Source organism: Mchenga conophoros, linkage group LG15, assembly GCF_057382185.1.
Source record: "Mchenga conophoros isolate Kocher_MC1m ecotype Shallow Benthic linkage group LG15, M_conophoros_male_GT1.1, whole genome shotgun sequence".
Taxonomy (NCBI): Eukaryota; Metazoa; Chordata; class Actinopteri; order Cichliformes; family Cichlidae; genus Mchenga; species Mchenga conophoros.
The window spans coordinates 4,994,716-5,017,129 of record NC_140540.1 but is presented as its reverse complement, the minus strand read 5'-3'; the positions used below and the strand labels follow the sequence as shown (position 1 = coordinate 5,017,129).

Genomic DNA, 22,414 nt, shown 5'->3' with positions numbered 1-22,414 from the left:
TTATACACACAACTTTTGTTTATTTATTTTTTTCTGCTATTAAACTGTTAGTAATTGGATGAGAGTAATATTTTTTAAGCAAAGTAAATATATGTGGATAGAAACGTACTGAGATGTTTTTAGTTTTTACTGAATTTAAAAACAAATTATGTCCATAAGATGAAGCTAATCATTATTTGTTCCCAGTATAAATATCCAGGCTCAAAATTCCGCCTCGTCGTCTGTGTAGCTGTTCTGTTTTGTGGAAGTTGAAGCCTTGACCCAAATGTGATGTTAGCTTAAGGGTCTGGTACAATATCTATAATTTAACAATATGCTGCTCTTGAGGTAAAAATGCTAACGTTTGGGCTTAAAGGAGTGAGGACAGAAATGGTTTCACTGAGTTTTTACTGTAGGAAAGAGCTTTTCAGGCTACCTTTGTCAGTCGTTGACAGAGGTAGCTGATGGTGTTTTCCTTGTAAAACTCACTGTAACTTTGGTGAAACGATTGCTTGTCGACATGTATCACACAGTCGATCATCCAGTTAGTTCCTTTTATACGTTTGTGCTGATTTTTTATTTCTCTGAAAGAGAATTTCTCTTATTTTACTGTTATACAGTTTCATAGTGTTGATCTGTTAAAACAAAACACAATAAAAACATGGACTTGATTACACTAGGACCCTTGTACATTTATTATTAAAGGATTTCTACAGTTAATACTAATCGAGAGGTAATAATCATGAACCAGTGTTGCCGTTTTTTTCCAACATCGGTGCATACATAGTTCTCAGTTATCTATTAGTTAGTAGGACTTTCATATTATAGATTATGTTATTGTCTACAATAAAAATAGTAGCAGTAGCATCTATACAGAAAATCAAATGCCTCTGTGCATGAAGTGATTAGTGCTGTGGCACAGGACGTATTCCTTATTGTTAAACAATGAGCTCAGCTCATTACCTTACACATCACAGGACCAACTAACATGCTTATTTATCCCATTTTAGAGCATAATGCTAAACATTAACTGAAACGTTACCCCCAAGATGTAGCCTGTAAATACCGTAAGAGTATGTGTCACACCATTAATCTACGTATATGTATCTCTGCTGCATAAACACACAGTCGTATATATGCGTTCATCTGTGTGGCTAAAGCTGAATTTCTTAAGGAAGTGTCTCCACATTGACGTATGTGAGGACGACATCATGCAAGATGTTGATTCTGTCGATCTGGTTGAGCTCTCTGATGCGGTGACGGAACTCAAACAGGGGGATGTTGTTCACTGCCACCCTGAACGTCTCAGGCGTGCACAGGATCTTCATCTGCAAGAGAACACACCACCAGTGACATCCTTACATTGAGACTATGACATCTTATGTGTACAGGTAAGAAAGTTCTTCACCAGGTATTACTAAATAAAAAAAATATATATATATATATATATATATTATATTTATATTATATATATTATATATATATATACACACATAAACACATATATACACATATATATATATATACACATATATACACATATATATATATATACACATATATACACATATATATATATATATATATACACACATATATATATTAGGGGTATTGAACCGTTTGATACAGTGCTTTCGGTTCGGTACGCATATGTATCGAACAATACAAAATTTGTAATTTATTTTATCAACTTTCCTTCTGACGATGCTGTCTGTGTTGAGCGCTCAGTGTATCTGCGTTCGACTACTCCGCCTAGGATGCACTGTCGAGCGCAGATCCACTGAGCGTTCAACACAGACAGCATCGTCAGAAGGAAGAGCGCAGGGCAAGCTAGCGAGACAGAAGTTAAGCTCTCCTTGCAACATGGCAAATTGAACCTCCCCCACCCTCATTCAGATCTGGCGTTTGGAATTATTTTGGTTTTCATGTGACATATGACCCTGAAGGTAAGCGCGTCATGGACTAAAGTAAAACAGTATGTTGGATGTGCCACGCAATGCTCAATTACATGGGTGGGAACTAGTGTGTTAGCGCTCGTTAACGTGTTGGCCGTCTAGCCCCATGCAGGGGTAGCTCGTTAACGGAGATTTGCCGTGTTGTGGCGTTAACGTCATTTCAACGAGATTAACGCTGACAGCACTAGTGGGAACACAACGAATATGACTGCACATTTACTCCTACATCATCCTAGTGCAAAGACAAGTGGAAGCAGACAAAAACAACAAGCATGCATGCTACAAACTTTACCCGAGTCATTTAGACAGCCGTTAGCACATGATTCTCCTTATGGGGACCTGATATGTTTAATATTGTGGAGACGGAGGTGTCGTTTGGTCTTGCTTCCCATGAGCTAGCCAGGGAGCACAGCCGTTTATTGACATCTGCAGAAGAACACTGCCGCTAGCTAACTGCTCAGCGCGGCAACCGCACAGCAACAACAACACACAGAGCGCCCTCTGACCCCGGAAGGACACACCGGCGCAGCGAGAAGGCGTCACCCGTCACTATGGCAACATAAACAAAACATAACTGTACAAACAGAACCCCGAACAGCCCTGACCCGCTACATAGCCCCCACCTAAGGGGTCAGTCGTCCCCAACTACCCCACACAAAGTCCTGCAAATGTCCAGGTGCCTTCTTTTGGCGCACCGGCCGGTCACGACCGGCGGGGGAAAAGTCACTCGGGTCAGAACATGGGGTGCCACCATCATCCCACTTCTGACACCAATGTGGCGAGCTCAGACAACGAGGAGACGGAGGTGTCGTTTGGTCTTGCTTCCCGTGAGCTAGCCAGGGAGCACAGCCGTTTATTGACATCTGCAGAAGAACACTGCCGCTAGCTAACTGCTCAGCGCGGCAACCGCACAGCAACAACAACAACACACAGGGCGCCCTCTGACCCCGGAAGGACACACCGTCGCAGCGAGAGGGCGTCACCCGTCACTATGGCAACATAAACAAAACATAACTGTACAAACAGAACCCCGAACAGCCCTGACCCGCTACAATATGCTGCTGAGAATATAGCCCAGAAGAAGTGTATAGTATAGCTTTTATTTTGGAAAGAGCCATTTCTCTGTAATAAACTCTCTTTTCCAAAGATGCCAGCCAAAGAAAAGCTCACCACAAAACGGAAAAGTAATGACAAATCAGACTATAAGGCAAAAAGAAAGTGCAGCTTTATGGTTTCATGGACAAAATAATTTCTGTGGCTGCAATATGACGAGCTATATAACCGGGGCTGCACATAAGTGGTCCGCAGGTGCGCATTCGCTGTCAAAACAAAAAACAAAAAAACGCGCACAAGATATGAAGTTGCAACGCGTGTTTGCATACATACGATTTTCTGGAGGAGGACAGAAATTTGTTTAAAACTCTTAAAGATGTCGAAGAAGCTCCTTTAAGCAATTACTTTGGTGTTCCTCTACCTCCAAAGAAATGTCAGAAGGAGTCCGAACCACAAAAGAAGCGCGTATTCTCGGAAAAGTGGTTGCAGGAGGTGAGCTGGCGAACGCACAGAGATGTGGTGCGGAATGTGCCGTGAAAATCCCACTCTAGCGGACAAAAACAGTGCTTTTTATATGGACGCAAACGCGCGTTGCAACTTCTTATCTGGTGCGCGTCTTTTATTTTGACAGCGAATGCGCACATGCGACCACTTATGTGCACCCGTGTAAATAACATAATGTTCTGCCGGGTGTGTTGTTGGTTTTCTCTCGATTTCTGAGTCGACAAGCGTCTTTGTTACTGGGACCAGTCATTTTAAGAAAGGCCCCCATTAGAATCCATGAGAAATGCAAGAAATGCATTATTGCTCAGTCTGCAATATCTTTCCCAGAACAAACACCAATTGCAAATAACATACTAAAAATAAACCTGAAAAATCTGTTTAGAACAGCGTACTATGTTGCAAAGAGTGAACTACCACTGGCAAAATTTAGCAGTCTTTGCAAGGTTCAAAAAGCAAATGGCCTCGATCTTGGTTCCACTTGTCTCTTACCCGTGACTTCAGCGGAAATTTCAAATTCAGGATCTGACACAGACTGATTCATGTCCTACACAGTTCTTACAAGTTCATAGAAATTTCTGTTCAATTAGAATCAAGTATTTGAGTTGATGATTGTAATTTTTATACAATGTTCTAATTTGTTTTTCAACAATTTTTTGATTAATGTTTTGTTTCCTTTACAATATTATACTTTAATGTATAATATTGTAAAGGAAACAAAACAGGAAACAAAACATCAATCAAAAAATTGCTCTCTTTTTTATTCGGGCTGCTTACATTTATTTTGGGCTACCAAAAACTGAAGAGTCCCTGCCCGAAGGGCTACCAGGGATTTTGAAATTTTGAGAGCCCTGAGATATATTTATTTTTTTAATTACTTTTGTTTCAACAACATTACATTTAAAAACTGTACTTTTGAGTTAAAATATATATTTATAATTTTAATAAATGACAAATTAAAAAGACATGAACATTTTTTTTTTGTATCGAAAAAATATCGAACCGTGACACCAAAGTATCGAACCGAACCGAACCGTGAATTTTGTGTATCGTTGCACCCCTAGCATTTAGGCGTGTAGACATAGTCAAGACGACCTGCTTAAGTTAATCCAAGCATCAGAGTGAGAAAGAAAGGCGGTTTAAGTGACTTTGAATGCATATGGTTGTTGGTGCCAGAAAAGCTAGTCTGAGTATTTACAAACTGCTGATCTATTAGGATTTTCCCCACACAAGCTTGAGCTCCATTTTTCTCGGTGAAAATGTCTTGCTGATGCCAGACGTCAGAGGAGAATGGCCAGACTGCTTCGAGCTGATAGGAAGGCAATAAGCACTTATTACAACTAAAATACGAAGAAGAGCTTCTCTGACTGCACAACACATTGAAGCTCGATGCAGATGGGCTACAGCAGCAGAAGACCACACTGGATAACACTCCGGTCAGCTAAGACCAGGATAATGAGGCTACAATTTGCACAAGGTCATCAATATTACACAATAAAGGGTTGGGCTGATGAGTCTCAATTACTGCTGTGGCATTCAGATGTGAGCATCGTACCAGAATCTGGTGTAAACAACATGAAAACATGGATCCATCCTGCCTTGCATCAACTGTTCAGGCTGAGGGTAGTGTAATGGTGATGGGGATATTTTATTTACACCACCGGAGCATCATTTAAACACCACAGTCTACCTGAGTTTTGTTACTGTTATCTTCTACTCATCTTCTAATGGCTGGTTTCAGCTGGATAACCCATCATGTCACAAAACTCAGATCATGTCACAAATATGCTTTCCTGAACCTGTCAGCAAGTTCACTGTACTCAAATAGCCTCTACACCAAATCTGAGTCCAATAGAGCATGTTTGTGATGTTGTGTTCATAGTTGCATCATAGATGTTCAGCCAACAAATCTTCAGCAGCAGTTTGATGCTGTTGTGTCAACATGGACCAGCATCTCTGAGGAATGTTTCCAGCACCTTCTTGTATTAGTTGCCACAAAGACCCTAACCCTAGCCAAAAGGGGTCCAACAAGATACTAGCAAGGTGTAACTAATGAATTGTTCAGTTAGAATATGTCACCTCTCATTAATTAAATTAATGTCAAGTTGAAAAGTGCAGTGTTATTTCCACTTATGCTCATTGTAAAACAAATACTTTAGAGAAAACTCATTGAAAGTGCAGGCCCAGGAGGAGGAGCAGCAAAAGTGAATTCTCATGCGATCACTGGTTTCAAGTTAAAAAAAAAAAATCTGCGATCACTGAAAATTAATTGAGCACACAATTATTAATTAGCCTAATTGCAAAAACATGGTTATAGAATGACCCGTGAGTGCCACAGATTTCCCAGCTTTTGACCTCCTGGCTCCTTTTATCTGCATCTGCCTCATGGCTGTGATACCCGTGATAACTGTTTTTAATTTTACAAGAACAAAAAATGAGACTTACTGTTTAACAGAAGTAAAGTAAAATTGGTCTTTTCAACACAAAGTATTACAATTTGACATGTAAGTGATGCTGCACAGATCAAAGCTCACTTCTGCTGTATGTACTGTATAGTACACATTATAATGTCACCAAATCAGTTATTAGAAGAAGTAGCAGTAACGAGTGCCTGTTAACACATTGTGTTATTGATGTGAGTGAACACAAACCCAGGACCGTTGGACACAAAGACAGAATCAGCTCCACAGATTAGTCTCCTCTTTACGATGCCTGTTAAACATAAGTGTTATTGATGTTACTGAGCAACATGAGACCCCCACTGACCTCCAGGAGCCTCCCTGCAGCATAGCAGCTCCCTTATCTAGGACCCGCCTGCACAAACGACTTTCCAACCCTTTCCATTTTTTCGAGGCCTAACGTTTCCCATGAGAAAGTGACCTAGAGTCAGTTAAACGCACAAGGATCAGCAGTAAAACTCATTTTATTGCACGTTAGTAGTTTTAGTTTAGTTTCATCTAATTAGTTATTAGTTTTTAAAAGTATTAATAATGTAAGAATTGTTTTAAACTTCTGAAAATTGAGATTAATGATTTAAAAAGTGATCTTCAGTTTGTTTTGTGCTCTGAAGCGATCCAACGATTAATACAACACAATATAGCCTCTCATGGGTGCTTCAGCCCACTGCCCTGATCTAATTTCGGTCACTGCCACTCACCTCAAAAGGGCTCCCAAGCGCAAAAGGGAAGGGACCCTTCAGGTCTCTCTCTTCGGCACCCCAGCGTTCACCCAGTTTGTGGTTGCGGACAAGCACCTGCTTGCCCGCCTCGTTGAAGCGGGGGTTGATGTGAAAGGCGATGTCGTTGCCTCTCAGGAAGTTCACTGTGAACCTGCGGGAGACCAGACTGATTCAGACTAAAGAAAACATGCTCTCAAGAACCTAATGCAACATGAAATCCACCTCGTTTTTCAAAGACACTGAGGGCACACAGACGCAGGCTTACATTTTAGCGTTAGGTTTCACATAGCCCAAGATCGTCATCATCATTTTGTCATACACCCCTCGGGCCAGGTTCAAGTTGTATGGCACGCTCTAAACAGCAAAGAGAGAGGAGCACAGTAAAACAGCCTGGCAGCAAACTAACACACCCGGTTCCTTGCATTTGACTCACTAGAGGTCCAGATGTGGGTGGGAGCCAGTGGGGAGGCATGATGGATGGATTCTGCCTAGGCCATCCTGATTGTCCCGGGTTATAGGGCCAGCCGGGATTTGCAGGCCAGCCTGGTACATTTGGATGGATGCTGGGAGCAGGTGCAGGCACTGGAACTGGAGTTGGAGTTGGATTTGGGACTTGAACTTGAATTGGAGCTGGTGGCTGAGGAGGCTGGTACTGGATGCCTGGCCAGCAAGGCTGACAGGGCTGCACTGCAGTTGGAGCTGGAACTACAGTTGTGGTTGGCGCAGGAGGTGGTGTTATGACTTGAGTGGGAGATTGGAGTGGAATTGAAGTGGGGACAGAGACTGGAGCTGGTTGCATCCCAGGCCAGCAGGGTGTGTTTGGCTGGCCTGTCCAGCACGGTGCGGGTTGAGTGGCCTGTCCTGGCCAAGTGGGGAATCCAGCTCCAGAAGGTGACAGGCTGGGCCAAAGGCTGTTAGCCTGTGGGGCAGAACCAGAGGACGGGCAGCTGCCACACAGAGGATCAGAATGCTGAGACAGAGGAGGAGGCGGAGGAGGAGGAGGAGAGGAGGAGGATGGAGAAAGAGAAGGGTCAGGAGCCAAGATGGAAATACGTGGGAGGGAGAAGGTGGACACGATGGAGGACACCAACTTGAAGTTGCAAACATAAGCAAAAAGTTATACATTTACATTAAGGTTGGATAACAGAGGAGAATGCAATGCACTCATTCTTACCAGAGTAGAGATCTGAGAATTTGATGAAGTACTTACATCCATGCTGCCTGTCAGAAAAAAATTAATGGAGCTTTTATTGATTTTAGCCTTTTAAACCACAATTTAAAAAAAAAACCCCAAAAAAACAACCTAACAGGACTTTATAGAGATAGAAAGAAGCTAAATCTTAGTGTGCAGTTGCAAACACTGATATCAAATGAGAGAGACATGAAAAGAAAGCTTTTTTAAATATTATCATTATTATTTTACAAGCTGGGAACATGCTCTGTAGTCACACTGTGCTTTGACAGCAGAGTTCACAAGGTGACCACCAGAGGACTCTACAGCTTTTCAAGATGTCAGCACACGGTAGAACAGGAAGATTGTCCAACTTCCTATACGCAGATAATTAAGGCTTACCCATTACCACGAGACATAGTAATTGGCTGATGACCACAGTAAACATCTTGAGTCATGGAGAAACATAGTGGCACATTGATTTGGGTCAACACGGTGACTTATATGCACTTAAGAAGGAATGCACAGTAACAATAACTCTCCGTTGTTAACCTTACAGCTTTTTTCAATGCAGATTGAAACTAACTATACTTTCTGTTTGCTTCTTAATGTTTCCTGTTGCTATGAAATAATAACAACATTTCATTTAATCTACAGTCAATAAGTCAGATATGGATAATAGTGCACAAGTTGTCATAAAATGTAAAATTTCAGACAGGAAGTTAAAAATGTCCTTGATTTGGACTTCCTGTCCACTCCTGCCACCTTTATCATAACCAATCAACATTAATCAGTCTGATCAGTTACAGTTAAATGATATCTTTATTATTAAAATTTGTTGTGTTCTTAAATTTAGAGCACATTTTATGGCCTATTTGTCTTAGAGAAGAAGATTTTGAGCAGCATTTGCAAAGCTCTCCCAGGACCCAGACCAGGAAAGAATTTTTCACTTCACCTTTTACCTGTTAGAGTGTGCTGTTTCTGATCCATTACATAAAAAGACACTGCAGCAGATAAAAAAAATAAGAATGGAAGTTACCTCAACTTTGCTCTAGTCCTCAGGTGCACACAGGAGCAGGATGTGCTGTGGTTTAAGGCAAAACGTTGACTTGGAGCACACAAAAACAGTCTTTTATAGCCTTAAATCCTCTCTTCGTTTGGCCCCTCCTCGTTCTATCACTCCACTTTCAGAATAAAGCCCCTCCCTGCGTGTCAAAACTATGTGCGGAAAAAATATATTGCAGCTCAATTACCATTTTACGAGTTTTAATCAATGCCATTTCATTAAACTAAGTGTCAACTAAACTTAAGGGTTAAAAAGTCGCAAGCTGTTAAAAGGAAAGGTGTGGTGATCTTAAGATGATGTTAAAACTGCAATTTAACATAAAGCAAAGGGGAATCAGACAAAACTGAATCGTGTCTTAAAGTTTCAGGCATTACAAAACAGTGAAATGTACAGCCTATGACAAATGTTGTGTCCACTTTATTTACTCAAACTAGGTCCAATGGCAGCACAATGGCCTGTTTTTTGCAGTCATGGGACTGTGTAACACACTCATGCCATACCACTGTAGGCAACACAGAACACAATTACAGGGCAAAGAGAAATGAGTCAAAACTTAGTGCTGTTTTTTTGTACGTCTAGTTGATTCGGGCATTTACGACTAAAGTCACAAAGTGCTGCTTTGGTTTGGCCCTCGCATAGTTTGCTGGTTTCAGTTCGGCTTTGACTGAGTGATCCCTTCTTCCAGTCTCACATTTTTTTTACATTTACAGTGGACAAACCAACTGTTTGACATCTTTCAGCATTTATAAATATTAAGAGATTTCAGGTTCACACCCAGCTAAATAAATCTCCACTTAATCATCAGCAGCATGACAAATAACACTTGAACATGTGGCTTCACACAATCGCTATAGCTGTCCCCGCAACCTTATTAGATTACCAATCATCTGAGCTGAAAAATGTCAGAAATTGCAGAAACTCTTAGAATGCAGACACTTAAACCTCTGAGATTCTGTGGTTGGGTGTGCGATTTCAAACTCTATCTAGCGATACGCAGTGAAAATGTTTAACTTTCTTTAACTTTGACTGTCAAAAGGTTACGTTTTTGTTTCAGGTAAGCAGCCGAGGTACTTGTGAAATATTAGCAAGTAAAAGTTATTGTTGAAACACGGGCAGTCGGTAACATTAAGTATTATCACAAAGTGTTTCCTTTATGCAGGGAAAGGTTGACCCTCATGCAAATGAGTGCACTCACCACTGCAACGAACTACAGCTACAGTCCATGTCTTTCACACAGTGCATTATTTGTCTACTGCATTTCTCAGGGCTTGCAGCAGTATTTAAGTGTTTCCTGTGTGCAGGTTATTGCATATTCAACCTGTGTGTGGACTCCAAGGGTAAAAGTTATAATCATAGTTCTTATACTTACTCATTAAACACCAACACCAGGGGTGTCAAACATAAACTGACCCACCTAAGATTCAATCTGGCCAACTGGATGGCTTACTATGTATAAAAATGCTCAACAATTGCTCTGATTTTTCCATGCGGTGCTCCTTCTGCTGTGAGGGTTACAAAGTGAGACAGTCATGGAATTTGAAAGTATTTTAAATTGTGCTTTTGCAAATCCAATCAGTCTAATTAATATTTGCATGTGCATGAATGCAAACTCAACTTAGAAAAAAAGACTTAATGGTACAAAGACGTCGCTGTTGATCATCTGTTTGCAAACTAATGGTTCATTAAAAGGGAACATGTGCATACTTGTAATAAAGTAAATTAAAGGAATACATTTGAAGGCGTCATTTATACCTCCACCAAGGAGGTTATGTTTTTGGTAGTGTTTGCATGTCAATTTGCCCAACATCCACCAAAAGCCTTATAACTTAATAATCGATGATACTTACGCTAATACACTAATGGTGTGTGTTGTTGACATAAGGATTTTAAATGTCTTGTCACATTTGACCTTTGATCTCTCCTTCAAGATCAACAGAATGACGTGAAGGTCAAAGTGATAATAAAACTATGTAGAGCTATTTAACACTATGCCTCTTGCTTGACCATGTATAAGCATATAGGGAATCATATATGGGGATTTTCAATATAATGTTACTTAATTATATTATAATTTTTTTTCCAGAAAACAAAATAAACTTGCAATCAAACACATTTTTCACTTGATATTTCCTACCCAACATTTACACCAGTTTACTAAACAATGAAACAAATAATACACATGTATAAAAATAATAATTGTGCTCCAAACTACGTCAAGAATATTAATAACAAATAACAAAAGCCTGCACTTTGTGCTGGTTTTAACCGGACTCCAAACTTCAAAGAGTTTAACACTTTTGAACTACACACTTTAACGCTTTATCTCATGCTTATGCTATATGCTGTTAAAGTGACATGCTAATCTCTGAAATGTTTATTATGTTGTTTGACGAGTTCACATCATAAATTGCATAGAAACAACACTAACTGGCTGATTCTGCATCATTTTGTGTTCTGCCTTCATGCACTCGGGCACACGTGTTAACTTGCATTTACAATCATTAATTCTTCATGAGTGTTTGAGAGCAGCCAACCCCAGGAGCCCAGCGGCTCTACAGTGTCACGTTGGACAGTCTGGGGAAGTTGCAGCCTCTGGCAGTGTATGTGTGTGTGGCAGCACTAGAATTTGTTAAATTGAGCATCTGGGCTGATTAAATCCTAATATCTCGTCATCTCATTTAAGCTGTTACAAGGCAAATTGTGTAGCTTTTTTTTAAAAATTGATTTTTAATAGTTTCCACAATTAGATAACAAATAGATGAATGTTTGCCATTTGCCCAACAGGATTGTTGCTCAGCTCATTACAACAAACAGTGAACAAGGCAAAACATACTGAATAGTAATTTTATAGTTATCAGCATCTTGATTAAATTATATATTTATCACACTTAAATCAAATGGTGACATTTAAAGCAGAATATGATTTTTGTTAGTAAAATTTAAAGTTCTAGTTTTTACTGGCTGATTTTCTTTTCGATGATTCACTTTTCCTCTGTCAAGCATGACTACCAAACAATGAAAAAAAAGCTCTATAGAATTCACACTGCCTGTCTTATGAGTTGGTGGAGACCAAAACAGAAACAAAAGTGAACACAAAAGTAGATTTTCATTCATCAGATGGCCAGACCTTGTTTGTCTGCTGTAACAAGATTTTTTATATTTTTAAGATTTAGGCCTAGTTTTGTTGCTCCCAGGTGGGAAAACTGGTTTAAAAATGACACCTTACAGTTTGAGATGCCTTCTGAAGGTCAGATGTTAACTAATGCTAAGCTAAAGCAATGTTCTAAATGTGCTAACTGGCTAAAGCGAAGCGCCGTTGTGCTTGAATAAGCCACGATAAACTTTGAGGGGTGAACACTTGCTGTTAAAAGTGAAGCTCAAACTCGAAGCAGCTGGGCAAAAGGAGAAGTTTCATATACTTACTACCACCTTATAGCTATATAAAAAGGGTATTCCTGTAAGGATCAGAAGACTTCTTCTTTTTTGTTGTTGCTTGGGCTGCATAGTGAGAGGATAGGATACTTCCAAAGAAACAATCAATAACATTTAGTTTATGTCTCCTCTCCTGGTTGGCCTCTCCAGGGCATGAACTGACGTTTGCTTCCTCAATCAAGTCTGAAAACAAAAGCTGCAGCTCACATATAATGCAACTGTAACAGATATAGCTATATTTGAATAAGAAAGCAAACTACATCTCTTCATTTAAGTTTACCATGTGGTCATGACATATGCTGCTCAGCGGGAGAGGGAGTAATGATGTCACTTGCAGGAGATCTCTTGTTGTAGTTTCAGCCAATGGGGTAGCTGAGAGAAAAAGGAGGAAACCGTGAGGCGTGCTGCTGTTAGGCAGAAGAGAGCATACTGGCAGGAGCAGGGTTTTCCAAAGCAACAACGGTGGCATTAGTCTCTGATAAGCTCTGGGCTTTGTTCCAAGTGTGGGTTCAACGCTTGTCAGATGAGTACTGCCCTCAACTTTATACTTTTGTCTCTTTGCCCCTTCTTTCCAACTACATGTGCAAGAAAAAAAAACTGAATGTGTGGAATGAGACACCTCTTCGTGGTAATCCTACAACGGGTAATGGTTTGGAGTGTTTAGTCAGAGGAGTAGTTTTCCATCCGGTAGCAATAACCTGTGGCTCTCACCAAGAGCTAAAGATGGTGTTGTGCCTTCAAACACTGAGTGAAGAAGAGAGAGTAAATCAAAGAGTGTGTAAGAGTGGAGTAAGAGTGAGGGAGATGGTTTCAAATACACGGTTATTGCTTCAGTTGCCATGGGGACAGTAGCATGTTTGTGTGTGTGTGTGTGTAAACCTGAGTATGTTTATGTATGTGCATTGAAATTCCAAACATCATATCTGGGCCACTGTGAAATGAGTTTAGTATCAGAAAAAATCACATTATTCAAACAGAGATGCCTGGGCTGATGTTCCAAGAATAACAAAAACCCACATTAGAACTCCTGCAGCTGCACTGTCGTGACCTGCGTACTCCCTCAATCCACCACTAGATGGAGGTGTCAAATATTCACTGGGGAGGTTGCAGTCATGTGGTGGGCAAACCCTGATCTCAAAAAGGCCATTGGATCGGCTCATTTTTTCAGGTCAGCTGATTCCTTTGTGGAAATCACAGTAAACATAGTAGTTCTGGAGTTTTCTTCCAGAACTACTATAGTCCACTTCTGGACAACTTAGTCCAGTCGTGTCAAAATATCAGTACAATTTATTAAACTCCCCAGCAGTGTAATCCAGTTCATCAGCCTCACCATCCAAGTATGGCATAGTTCCCAAATCTTGCTATCACCCTCAAATTTTAACCACACTTCAAAGCTGTAGTGTGTGTGTGTGTGTGTGTGTGTGTTTTTTTTTTCCAGAGATGGTAAATCAGCTGTTCCATCCTGGATGCAGCTCTGTCCACAATTCAATTTTATTATGATTGAAAGCTCAATTACCATCCAAAAACACCACCGCCCCTCCTTTGACAGATGTGGCTGTCTGTAAACCCCATAATAAGTGTCGCATATCCTGGAATAGTCTTCTTGAAAGGGTGTTTCCCCGGCTGAGAACCTGAGCTCGCATGTCCCCAAAGAGATTTATGGGTGGTGGCAATCTCCGTGGGAGACAGAGCAGGCAAGCGCAGTATGATCTGATCACAAAAGGCCAAATCAGTGGGACAGGAAATCAGTTAATACTGAGGAACTGTTTTTGAAGGGTTTGCTTACGTTTGTAAGCATGGTTTTGACATATGTTGCACACGTGTGTAGTGAGGACAGGAATGCACCTCCAACACCATATATTTGAAAGATGGACAGTTTTAAAGTCTTCATCTGTACAGAAGAAGGAGAAGAAGAAGAAAGATGGTGATAAAACACATGTGCTGGCAACTGTTTCATTGATCCAAGTGTTTAACAGCAATACAAAGAGGCAGATCTTGCATTATGGATGCTTTCTCCCTCCACTATCCTTCTAGTACTCAGTTTAAAAGAGCAGAGCAGACATAAGGAATGTGCTGTGAGTGGCAGAAAGTGGCTGTTGCCCTTCCATATTCGCTTACCATAGTCTAGGGAAGAGCCCCGTGCTACAAACAACATGTCAGAAAAAGAGATGGAAGATCAATGAGGGCTGTGACACAGTGGGAGCTGGCAGAGGCTGTCACACTGTGTGTGTCCTTAAAGCTTTCACTGGAAGAACATCTGTACTGATATATTTGCTTCTATCATCCTGCCTAAATCAGCTTCCTAAAATTACAACTTAAAAGAGAATTTTCTTAAAGTGTATGAAACTTCATTGCTTCATTTTTCATTACATTTTGTTTTTACAGTGCTTGCTATTAGTAAAGGACCTCTGACATAGCTTCACTGTTTTCCTTTTCCTGTATTTGTTTGTCTGTTTTCAAAGGATTAATTGTGTTGATATTGTCATTCATTTTTTTTTAAATTTCTTGTAATCCACAACCCTGTGGACTAAAAGCTGATATTATGTAGGCCAAGAGGACATTTGCAATCAAATGAAATGTTGAAATGTAATGTAACCAAGTTAGCTTCCATGCATTACCTGGTGGCAGAAACTTATCAGTCATTACTTTATTTAACTATTTCAGCTATTTGTTTATTACTAGCATTTTATCAATCACTGCAAATTTCAGTTGTTTACCATCACTTTTATATATTTCAACCATTACACTCTGCTATATTTATTTTTTTAGCTTCTGTATAATATTTAAAATTATGATTTTAACCGTTACTTTTAACTGACTTTCAACATTATTTGTCTAATGTTATTTAGCCAGTACTTTAGCTTATCTTCTTATCAGGTATATGGTCCAGAGGTGAGGGGATCAATTCAAATATTGATAGTACTGATACCAACCACTGGTACTGGTATTGAATCAATACTAGTGTGATAGCATCGATGCTTTTTTCTATCCTCCAAGTTCAGTATGTAACCCAATGAACTGTGTTAAAGAAATAATAATTATTATTATTGGAAATTTAAAAAATATACTTCAAAAATGCACTAAAATGTTTGAACCTTCTTGTGTTGACTACTAGGTCTATTTTTAATAGCCTACAGCACATTCAAACAACAGAGTGTGACCCAAAATGCTTTGGAGACAGACACATTTACATTCCAGGTCTCCAACAAACCCAGTTTCAAAACACATGAAAATCTAAAAGGTGTGTTTTGTTGTGTGCTGCCTTTATAGGGTAAAAGGATCAATATCGGTACTGATACTGGCCCTTTATTTACTTGGTATTGCATCAATAGCAATTTCTGCAGTATCACAACACTAATATACTCTACTAGCAATTTATCCATCATTTTTCTCATTACTTTCGGTCAGCTTGCAGGTGGCGTATCCCTGCTTTATCTAGTTTTTCCTATTCACACCATTAGTACTACCGGTCAGTAATTCCAACGATTTAGCCGTTACTTCAAGCTAGCTGCCAGAACCATTAAGCCAACTTTAAGCTGTTTCAGTCTTTTAACTTTTATTTAACGTTATTACTGAAAATATAATTAAACTTTAGAATACGTCAACAACTTATAAACAATTTAAAAGCAAATGTATGATATACCATACCATTTTAAGCTAATTATTGTAACAGTTTATTCGTGTGTATTTGTAAGCTATTTCAGCTTCTTGTGTATTACATTAAGCTAGTCCAAACAGCTATACTGCTCTGGTACTCTCCATAGCAACAATAGACGACAGGGAGGGGGAAAAAAGAAAGAGGTTTTTCACACCGACGTTTATTGAATATGCTCGATGTGTAGCTCTCCCAGCACACCTACGTGACTGAAAGTTGTCCCTGCTCTGTTGCACAGGTGCTCCACATATATCCAGAGCGCTCTCCGCCCTCTCCGCCACCACAAACTGCGCTCATTCGCTCTCTCCAACAGCCCGGATGTAGCGCACAGGACCGCACAGTCCTCCACTTTAGTGATAATAACATGGCGCTGGCAGACACATAACGGTGCCCACCACATTGATAATACCCACACTAACAGGCTAAAATAAGCTACGGGACATGTGAGCTCTTCCACCCCGGGAAAAGCAGGTAAGTGCGGGGCGTTTTATTCGATAGAGCCATTTTGACTGTGTGATTTGGTAAGGAGGAGAAATGTGGCTGTTGATGCTTCTTGCAGGGGGGCAAAAAGCCTCTCTATAAATGCATCTCCGAGGGTTTTGTGTGTCTAGCCCTCTGTCCGTGGGTTTAATGCTTCATAAACAAAGCAGTGTCATTCGGGGCTTGTTCACGTAGCTGCTTACGATGCATCGTGCAGAAATAAATCTGTCATTTTGTAGTGCATGTGTTGTCATGGCTGTCAGGCTCTCTCGAGCGTCGACCGCTGTCCTTGGTATTGAACTGGGTGGGCATCACATCTCTGTATGTTGCAAATAGATTTTGAGGGCCTGTGTAATGCTAATTTCTTAAATTATGTCACTGTTGCTTACCAGAACCACTGCTATCACTGGCTGGAGGTCGAAGAAAGAGAAGGGGGGGGGGGGAATCGTTGTAATGGATCTGGGGGCTCACAGTGTGCGTGTATGGTGCTCATTGGCGAGTTTAGCCTAGTAGGCTCTCGTGCTGCTATATTTCTTTATTAGTATTATTATCAGTATTATTATTACCACGACAGCGTCGCTTTTATTGTAGCACTACGGCACATCTACTCCGGAGTGTGACAGTGATGATGACAGTGCAAGACAGTTTTATTGCACTGCCCGTGTTTTCCTTCTTGCAGCTAGAGTTTGAGTGTGCTCTGGCCAATGTAGGCCAGGTAACGGCAGGAACAGATGGCATGTTTTCAAGTTCAGTGTGGCTCTCGGATTAGATGGTGTAGACGAAAATTAAAAGTGGTGGCTAGGCCCTCTGAGCAAGGGTTCCCCTCCTAAGCTCATAATCACCCTAATAGCGACACTCTATTAATAGAGGCAATAATAACATGTTTTCTAATGCAGTCAGGAGGACTGTATTTTATCCCAAAACACGGGATATACGCTGAAGAATGCAGTCTGCAGAATATTTTACTCTGGCAGGGGATATACAAGGACTAATAGCCCAATAGACATAGCTAACAATAAATAACATGATAGGATAGAACAGGATAGGACCAGCCAATCATTTGTAGATTGATTATTCTTATAAAAGCAAGCCGGACACAAACAATTAGTCAATTAATGGAATAATTCAACCAAAAATGTAATCCACAGCTATTTTATTAATCATTTGAGATCTTTATGCCAGCATAATACCAGATATTTACTGCAATACACATTTCCTGCTTTCCCTGCCTCTGTATGATAACAGAATATGTTTTGGACTTTAAGATTGCAGGTGAGGCAGTACAAGGCATTAGAGGTGAGGTGTGAGAAAATTGTTAAATACTGCAATGAAAACATGACTTGCAAAGCCGATATCAAAGTCTGCTTAGTAGACGTACAGCTCCCGACTTCCTGCTTTAATAGGTACAGTGCTAGCATAGATACAGCATATAGCAACTCAGCAATGAGAATAAATACATTATTTTAAACATGCTTTTTGCAATACGGGTCACACTTTTGCACGCTGCTCGTGTGAATCAAAGATAACCTTTTGCAATGCATATGTTGCTTTGATAGTTACATCTGTTGACGTCTTAAACATCTGGTATTCACTTACAGTGGCAGGAGAGTACCTTTTAGGGCTAGCCCTACAATGTGTAATAGACACCCCGCCCCACCCCCCACCCACCCATCAAAAGGAAAAAACATTCACGTCTGTATAACAGATTGTGTTAACATAAAATATAACTTGAAGTTATTCTGTAGTAAACTGTGCTGATTAAACTGAGCACTAAACCATGCCACAATATTCTTGTAATAATCGTATTGTTACAAGTGAGTACAGAGGGATTAGTTTACAGTAAAACCATTGGTTATCAATCGCAAGATCTGTGTCCACAGCAAGCAGCAACCTTCAGGGCTGAAGAATGAAGCAGATGCTGAAGTGCCAAAAACTGCAATTCCGCTAGCGACCACTTGAGGCTGACTCCAGAAGAGAGTCAATTTCCACTCACTCGCATGTTAAAATTGTCAACTTTACACCATCAAGACGCACGTTACAGCTTGATACAGATAGTTTGGCCTATATGTATACTACAACTGTGTCCTCAGAGAATTATTTTATAAGTGAACAATTGGAAACTGGATTGGCACGTATCAAAATCAAAGACATGAACATGGGCATAGCTCCTAGGTTGCAAAAATTAAGCCAATGTGAAAGTGCACCAGAGTGTGATAGCTGTGTTTGCAAATCAACTTCTGGTCCTGTGAAAGTCTACAGGAAAATGACTTTGCCTTGACTTCTGTAAACACTTTCCTGGTCATACTATGGTAAAAAAAATAGGATTAAGATAAGATAAGATAAGATAAGATAAGATAAGATAAGATAAGATAAGATAGAACTTTATTAATCCCTCGGGTGGGTTCCTCTGGGAAATTCGATTTCCAAAAAAGCACAGCACCGACAGAAGTTACAGAGTTATACACACACACATATATGTAAATACAGAGACAATATAAATAAAATATACGAAGGGGATAAATAGAATAAATAGGAATAAAAATAAAAATACAAGTGAATTGCACATTTCAAGTATTGAGTCTATTGCACCGTTGACTATTTACAAAAGTATTGCACAAAAGGTATTGCACAGTGAGGTGAAGAGGCACTACAGCTTAGTTGTTCCCCCCTCCTTTGTCCTCCTGTTTCCCCTCCCTCTCCCCTCCAGAGAGGAGTTAAACAGTTTGATGGCATGTGGGACAAAGGAGTTTTTAAGTCTGTTAGTTCTTGTCTTTGGGAGAAGCAACCTGTCACTGAACAGACTCTTCTGATTGTTTATGGCCGTGTGCAGAGGATGCCTGGCATTGTCCATAATGTCCATCAGTTTCTTTAATGTCCTTTTCTCTGCCACTGTCACCAGAGTGTCCAGCTTCATGCCGACCACAGAGCTAGCCCTCCTGATCAGTTTCTCCAGCCTGGATGAGTCCTTCTTTGCTGTGCTGCTCCCCCAGCACACCACAGCATAGAAAAGTACTCCAGCAACCACTGACTGGTAAAACATCCTCAGGAGCTTCCTGCAGATGTTAAAAGACCTCAGCCTCCTGAGGAAGTACAGTCGGCTTTGGGCTTTTTTATACAGGTGCTCTGTGTTGCATGACCAGTCCAGTTTATTGTCCACCCACAGCCCGAGGTACTTGTACTTGTTGATTATGAAACCAAACGCTCTCTGGCTAATGAGTTATCACTCACAAGGCTTTAGCCATTGTGCATGAGGTTTCAGAGTCAGACTCAAACTTCCTTATTACACCAGATTTCTTAAAACTGAGATGATGATGATGATGGTGGAAACTCTAATCTCGAGGCTTCAAAATGGGACTTTACAAACCATTGGGTGATGTCATTGTAGCTATGTCCAGGCATCACTTAGATTAAAGGGAGTTTGTGGGTGGTGCTTTAGGTACCTTTCAGATGACTGTTTAGTAGAATCATAATATAGTTTGCCATGTTTAACAGCCTGTCCAATAAGTTTGCCCTTCAGTTTAGTTAAATATGATTCTAGCATTCTATTAGTCAGTTACTTTGCACTCATTAACACATATTTGTTTCTATGCATTACACCTGTACTTATTGCAGCTTGTTAACTAAGTTTGGAAGTGTTAGCCGATAACTTCACCGACAACTGCACCGTCTCGTCCATATATGCCAACTTCTAGCTCCAACAAACTAACATGGCAACTGTAAAAGTACTGACGATTCAAAATGTAAAGTCCAGAAACCCAGTGGGTGATGTCATGGTTGCTCCATCCATCTTTTATGCAGCCTGTGATCCACAGAAAACTTTTTTTTTTTGTGCTCTAAGCACCACTGACCTCATTTTCGGTATGCTTCTCTGAAGCACTTGCTGTTGCTAGGTAAAGTGTTGACATCTTAAGTCCCACCATATCTAGGTTTTCACTGGAAATGATGTTGACGAGCACAGTGAGATTCCAAGCCTGAGCTTCTTCTTTTTTATAAAATTATGAACACAGTTTATGGGCTAACTTCGCTGTCTGATCTTTGAGAACTGTCACTTCTCAGAGTCACAGGATTTACATAGAAAACACTACCACTCTAGTAGTGCAGAATTTCAGCAGGGTACAAGTGAGGTCTAACAAATGAATAGTAGAAGTTGATGCAACAAGATGCCAAGATATTTTGACATACGTGGATCTAAATCCAAAAGGATTCCATCTTCTTAATCCTTCTTTCCCTCTGTTTTTTATTTTACTGCAGGATTTCTTTGTCTCCAAAGTAGAGCTGAAGTAATGCTGATGATATCATTATGTTCTTGAACTTGATAAAAACTCCAAAGCCAAAAACAGATCTGTCCTCTGTGTGAGCATCCTGACCTCCATGTGTGAAATAGTTGTAGTGCACCTTTAAATATCTAATTTTCCACCCCCCTTGTCCCAATCACGCGTCGATGTGAGATTAAGGGTGCTCGTCTTTTAGAGATAATAGGGTGTGTTGCTTTGGATCGGAAGACACTGCGAAGCTGAGTCAATGTGTTGGTTCATGTATGCTTGCTTGCACACTCCCTGGTTATCCACTCTGTAATGTATTCAGTGCCAGCGCTGAGCACAACAGCTTTACATAATGATCAAAGCTTAAGGGATGCCAGAGCATGGCTTCAGCCTTCAGTAATAATAATAATAACCTTTTGAAGTTATCACAATCCCACAACCTCCTTCCCCTCATACTCTGCCTCTGTCTCTCTCACACACACACCCACACACACTTGCACGGACCCACTCGAAGGTCCTCTTCTGTTTAATGTTTGTGGATACAGGGTGAGCATTTAAAAGAGGATGGCGATAATGAACACATGACTAACTATTTTAGTCCCTATGGCTGTGCACTAGACTGCTCTTGCTGTCTATGAGGAGGCAGCTTTCGTTCTTCACACAAACTCACAATTATGTAAGAGTGCAGTGGCGTGGTGGATTGAATAGTGTTGCCAGAAAAAGACAATCTCACACTCCCTTTGCTATGCACACTCAAGTGTGCGTTGGTTGTTGGTGCTGCTTCCTCATTCCTTAAAGCTTGACCTCACGTTTCACCGGTCACAATCTCCATTTCTCTGTCGGTGGCTAAATAGCATTTGAAATTCAAGGGTGGGAATGTGTTATCTGTAATTGAACTGTCTGATTCAGCCTTCTATTTATACGGAAACCTCTTGAAGACTCATTGGCTGTTTTAACAAAGTGTCTGGCAGACTTCTGCTGGTCGATCTTGCTAATCAAGAAGCCGAGTCAGGAAGCAGGCAAACAAGGTCTGCATAGAGACGAGATAAGAAGAGAGAGAAGAGAGGACTACAGAGCGGGAGATAGAAGCTGGAATAGATGAAACAATGGAGGAACAAAGATGGGAAGAGGACGAAAGAAGACAGGCCTTGTAACCATAAGTAAGGTGAGACTAGTGTAGAGAGACCCAGAGGTGGTTGTGAAGCAGGAAGTGAGGATAAAAAGACAACACACATGGGTAAATTATTGGAATTAAAAGGGGATTTGATGAAAAAAGAGTCAAGAATGAAAATCAGGAAAAGGAAAATGAGGCTGAAGGCCCAGTGACTATGCAGTGGGTGAAAATAGCTATTAAAGGAGTATCTGTCTTTCTTTTATTGTCAGGGGTCGCGGGATCCCTTCGGTCTGTCGCTTCTGTTTATTTCAGCTGCGACCGAGCAGTCTGTCTGAATGCCAAACTCATCTTCAGATGTCAGCACTTTTGTCCCAGGTTATTGCATTTTGCTGTTTTGGTCCCAGGATTAAAAAAAAGGCTTCCCTTGTGTTTTCTGCATGGCCTGGTATGTCAGTAACAGAATGAGGTGTGTGTGTGTCTGTCTGCAAGAGTGGGAAGACAGAAGGCGAGATTGAGTGTATTTAAGAGACATCCTGACAGAGGAGAGATAACCATGAACAATTGAGAG

The 22,414-nt window shown here is 40.5% G+C and overlaps 2 protein-coding genes across 4 annotated transcripts in view; one reads left to right on the top strand and one right to left on the bottom strand.

Moving 5' to 3' along the window:
* Positions 1–646: 646 nt before the first annotated feature.
* LOC146557550 (galectin-9) lies at positions 647–8,947 on the bottom strand. Of its 3 annotated transcripts, none has more exons than XM_085246564.1 (7): positions 8,877–8,947; positions 7,841–7,887; positions 7,100–7,636; positions 6,932–7,020; positions 6,646–6,817; positions 6,255–6,343; positions 1,169–1,307 (listed from the first exon to the last, which is right to left on the bottom strand). In XM_085246564.1, exons 2-7 carry the CDS (start codon positions 7,880–7,882, stop codon positions 1,304–1,306), a joined length of 933 nt encoding a protein of 310 aa, XP_085102690.1. In that variant the 5' UTR covers positions 7,883–7,887; positions 8,877–8,947; the 3' UTR covers positions 1,169–1,303. The 3 variants fall into 3 exon arrangements, with proteins under 3 accessions (XP_085102689.1, XP_085102690.1, XP_085102691.1); XM_085246565.1 differs by having other exon boundaries at positions 1,286–1,307; positions 6,255–6,368; XM_085246563.1 differs by lacking the exon at positions 6,255–6,343 and having other exon boundaries at positions 647–1,307.
* Positions 8,948–16,305: 7,358 nt separating this feature from the next.
* Positions 16,306–22,414, top strand: part of pak5 (p21 protein (Cdc42/Rac)-activated kinase 5) — an 87,685-nt gene continuing 81,576 nt past the window's right edge. The window contains exon 1 of the mRNA XM_085246682.1: positions 16,306–16,461. The gene's annotated coding sequence lies outside the window, so the exon portion shown is untranslated. The remainder of the gene's footprint in view (positions 16,462–22,414) is intronic.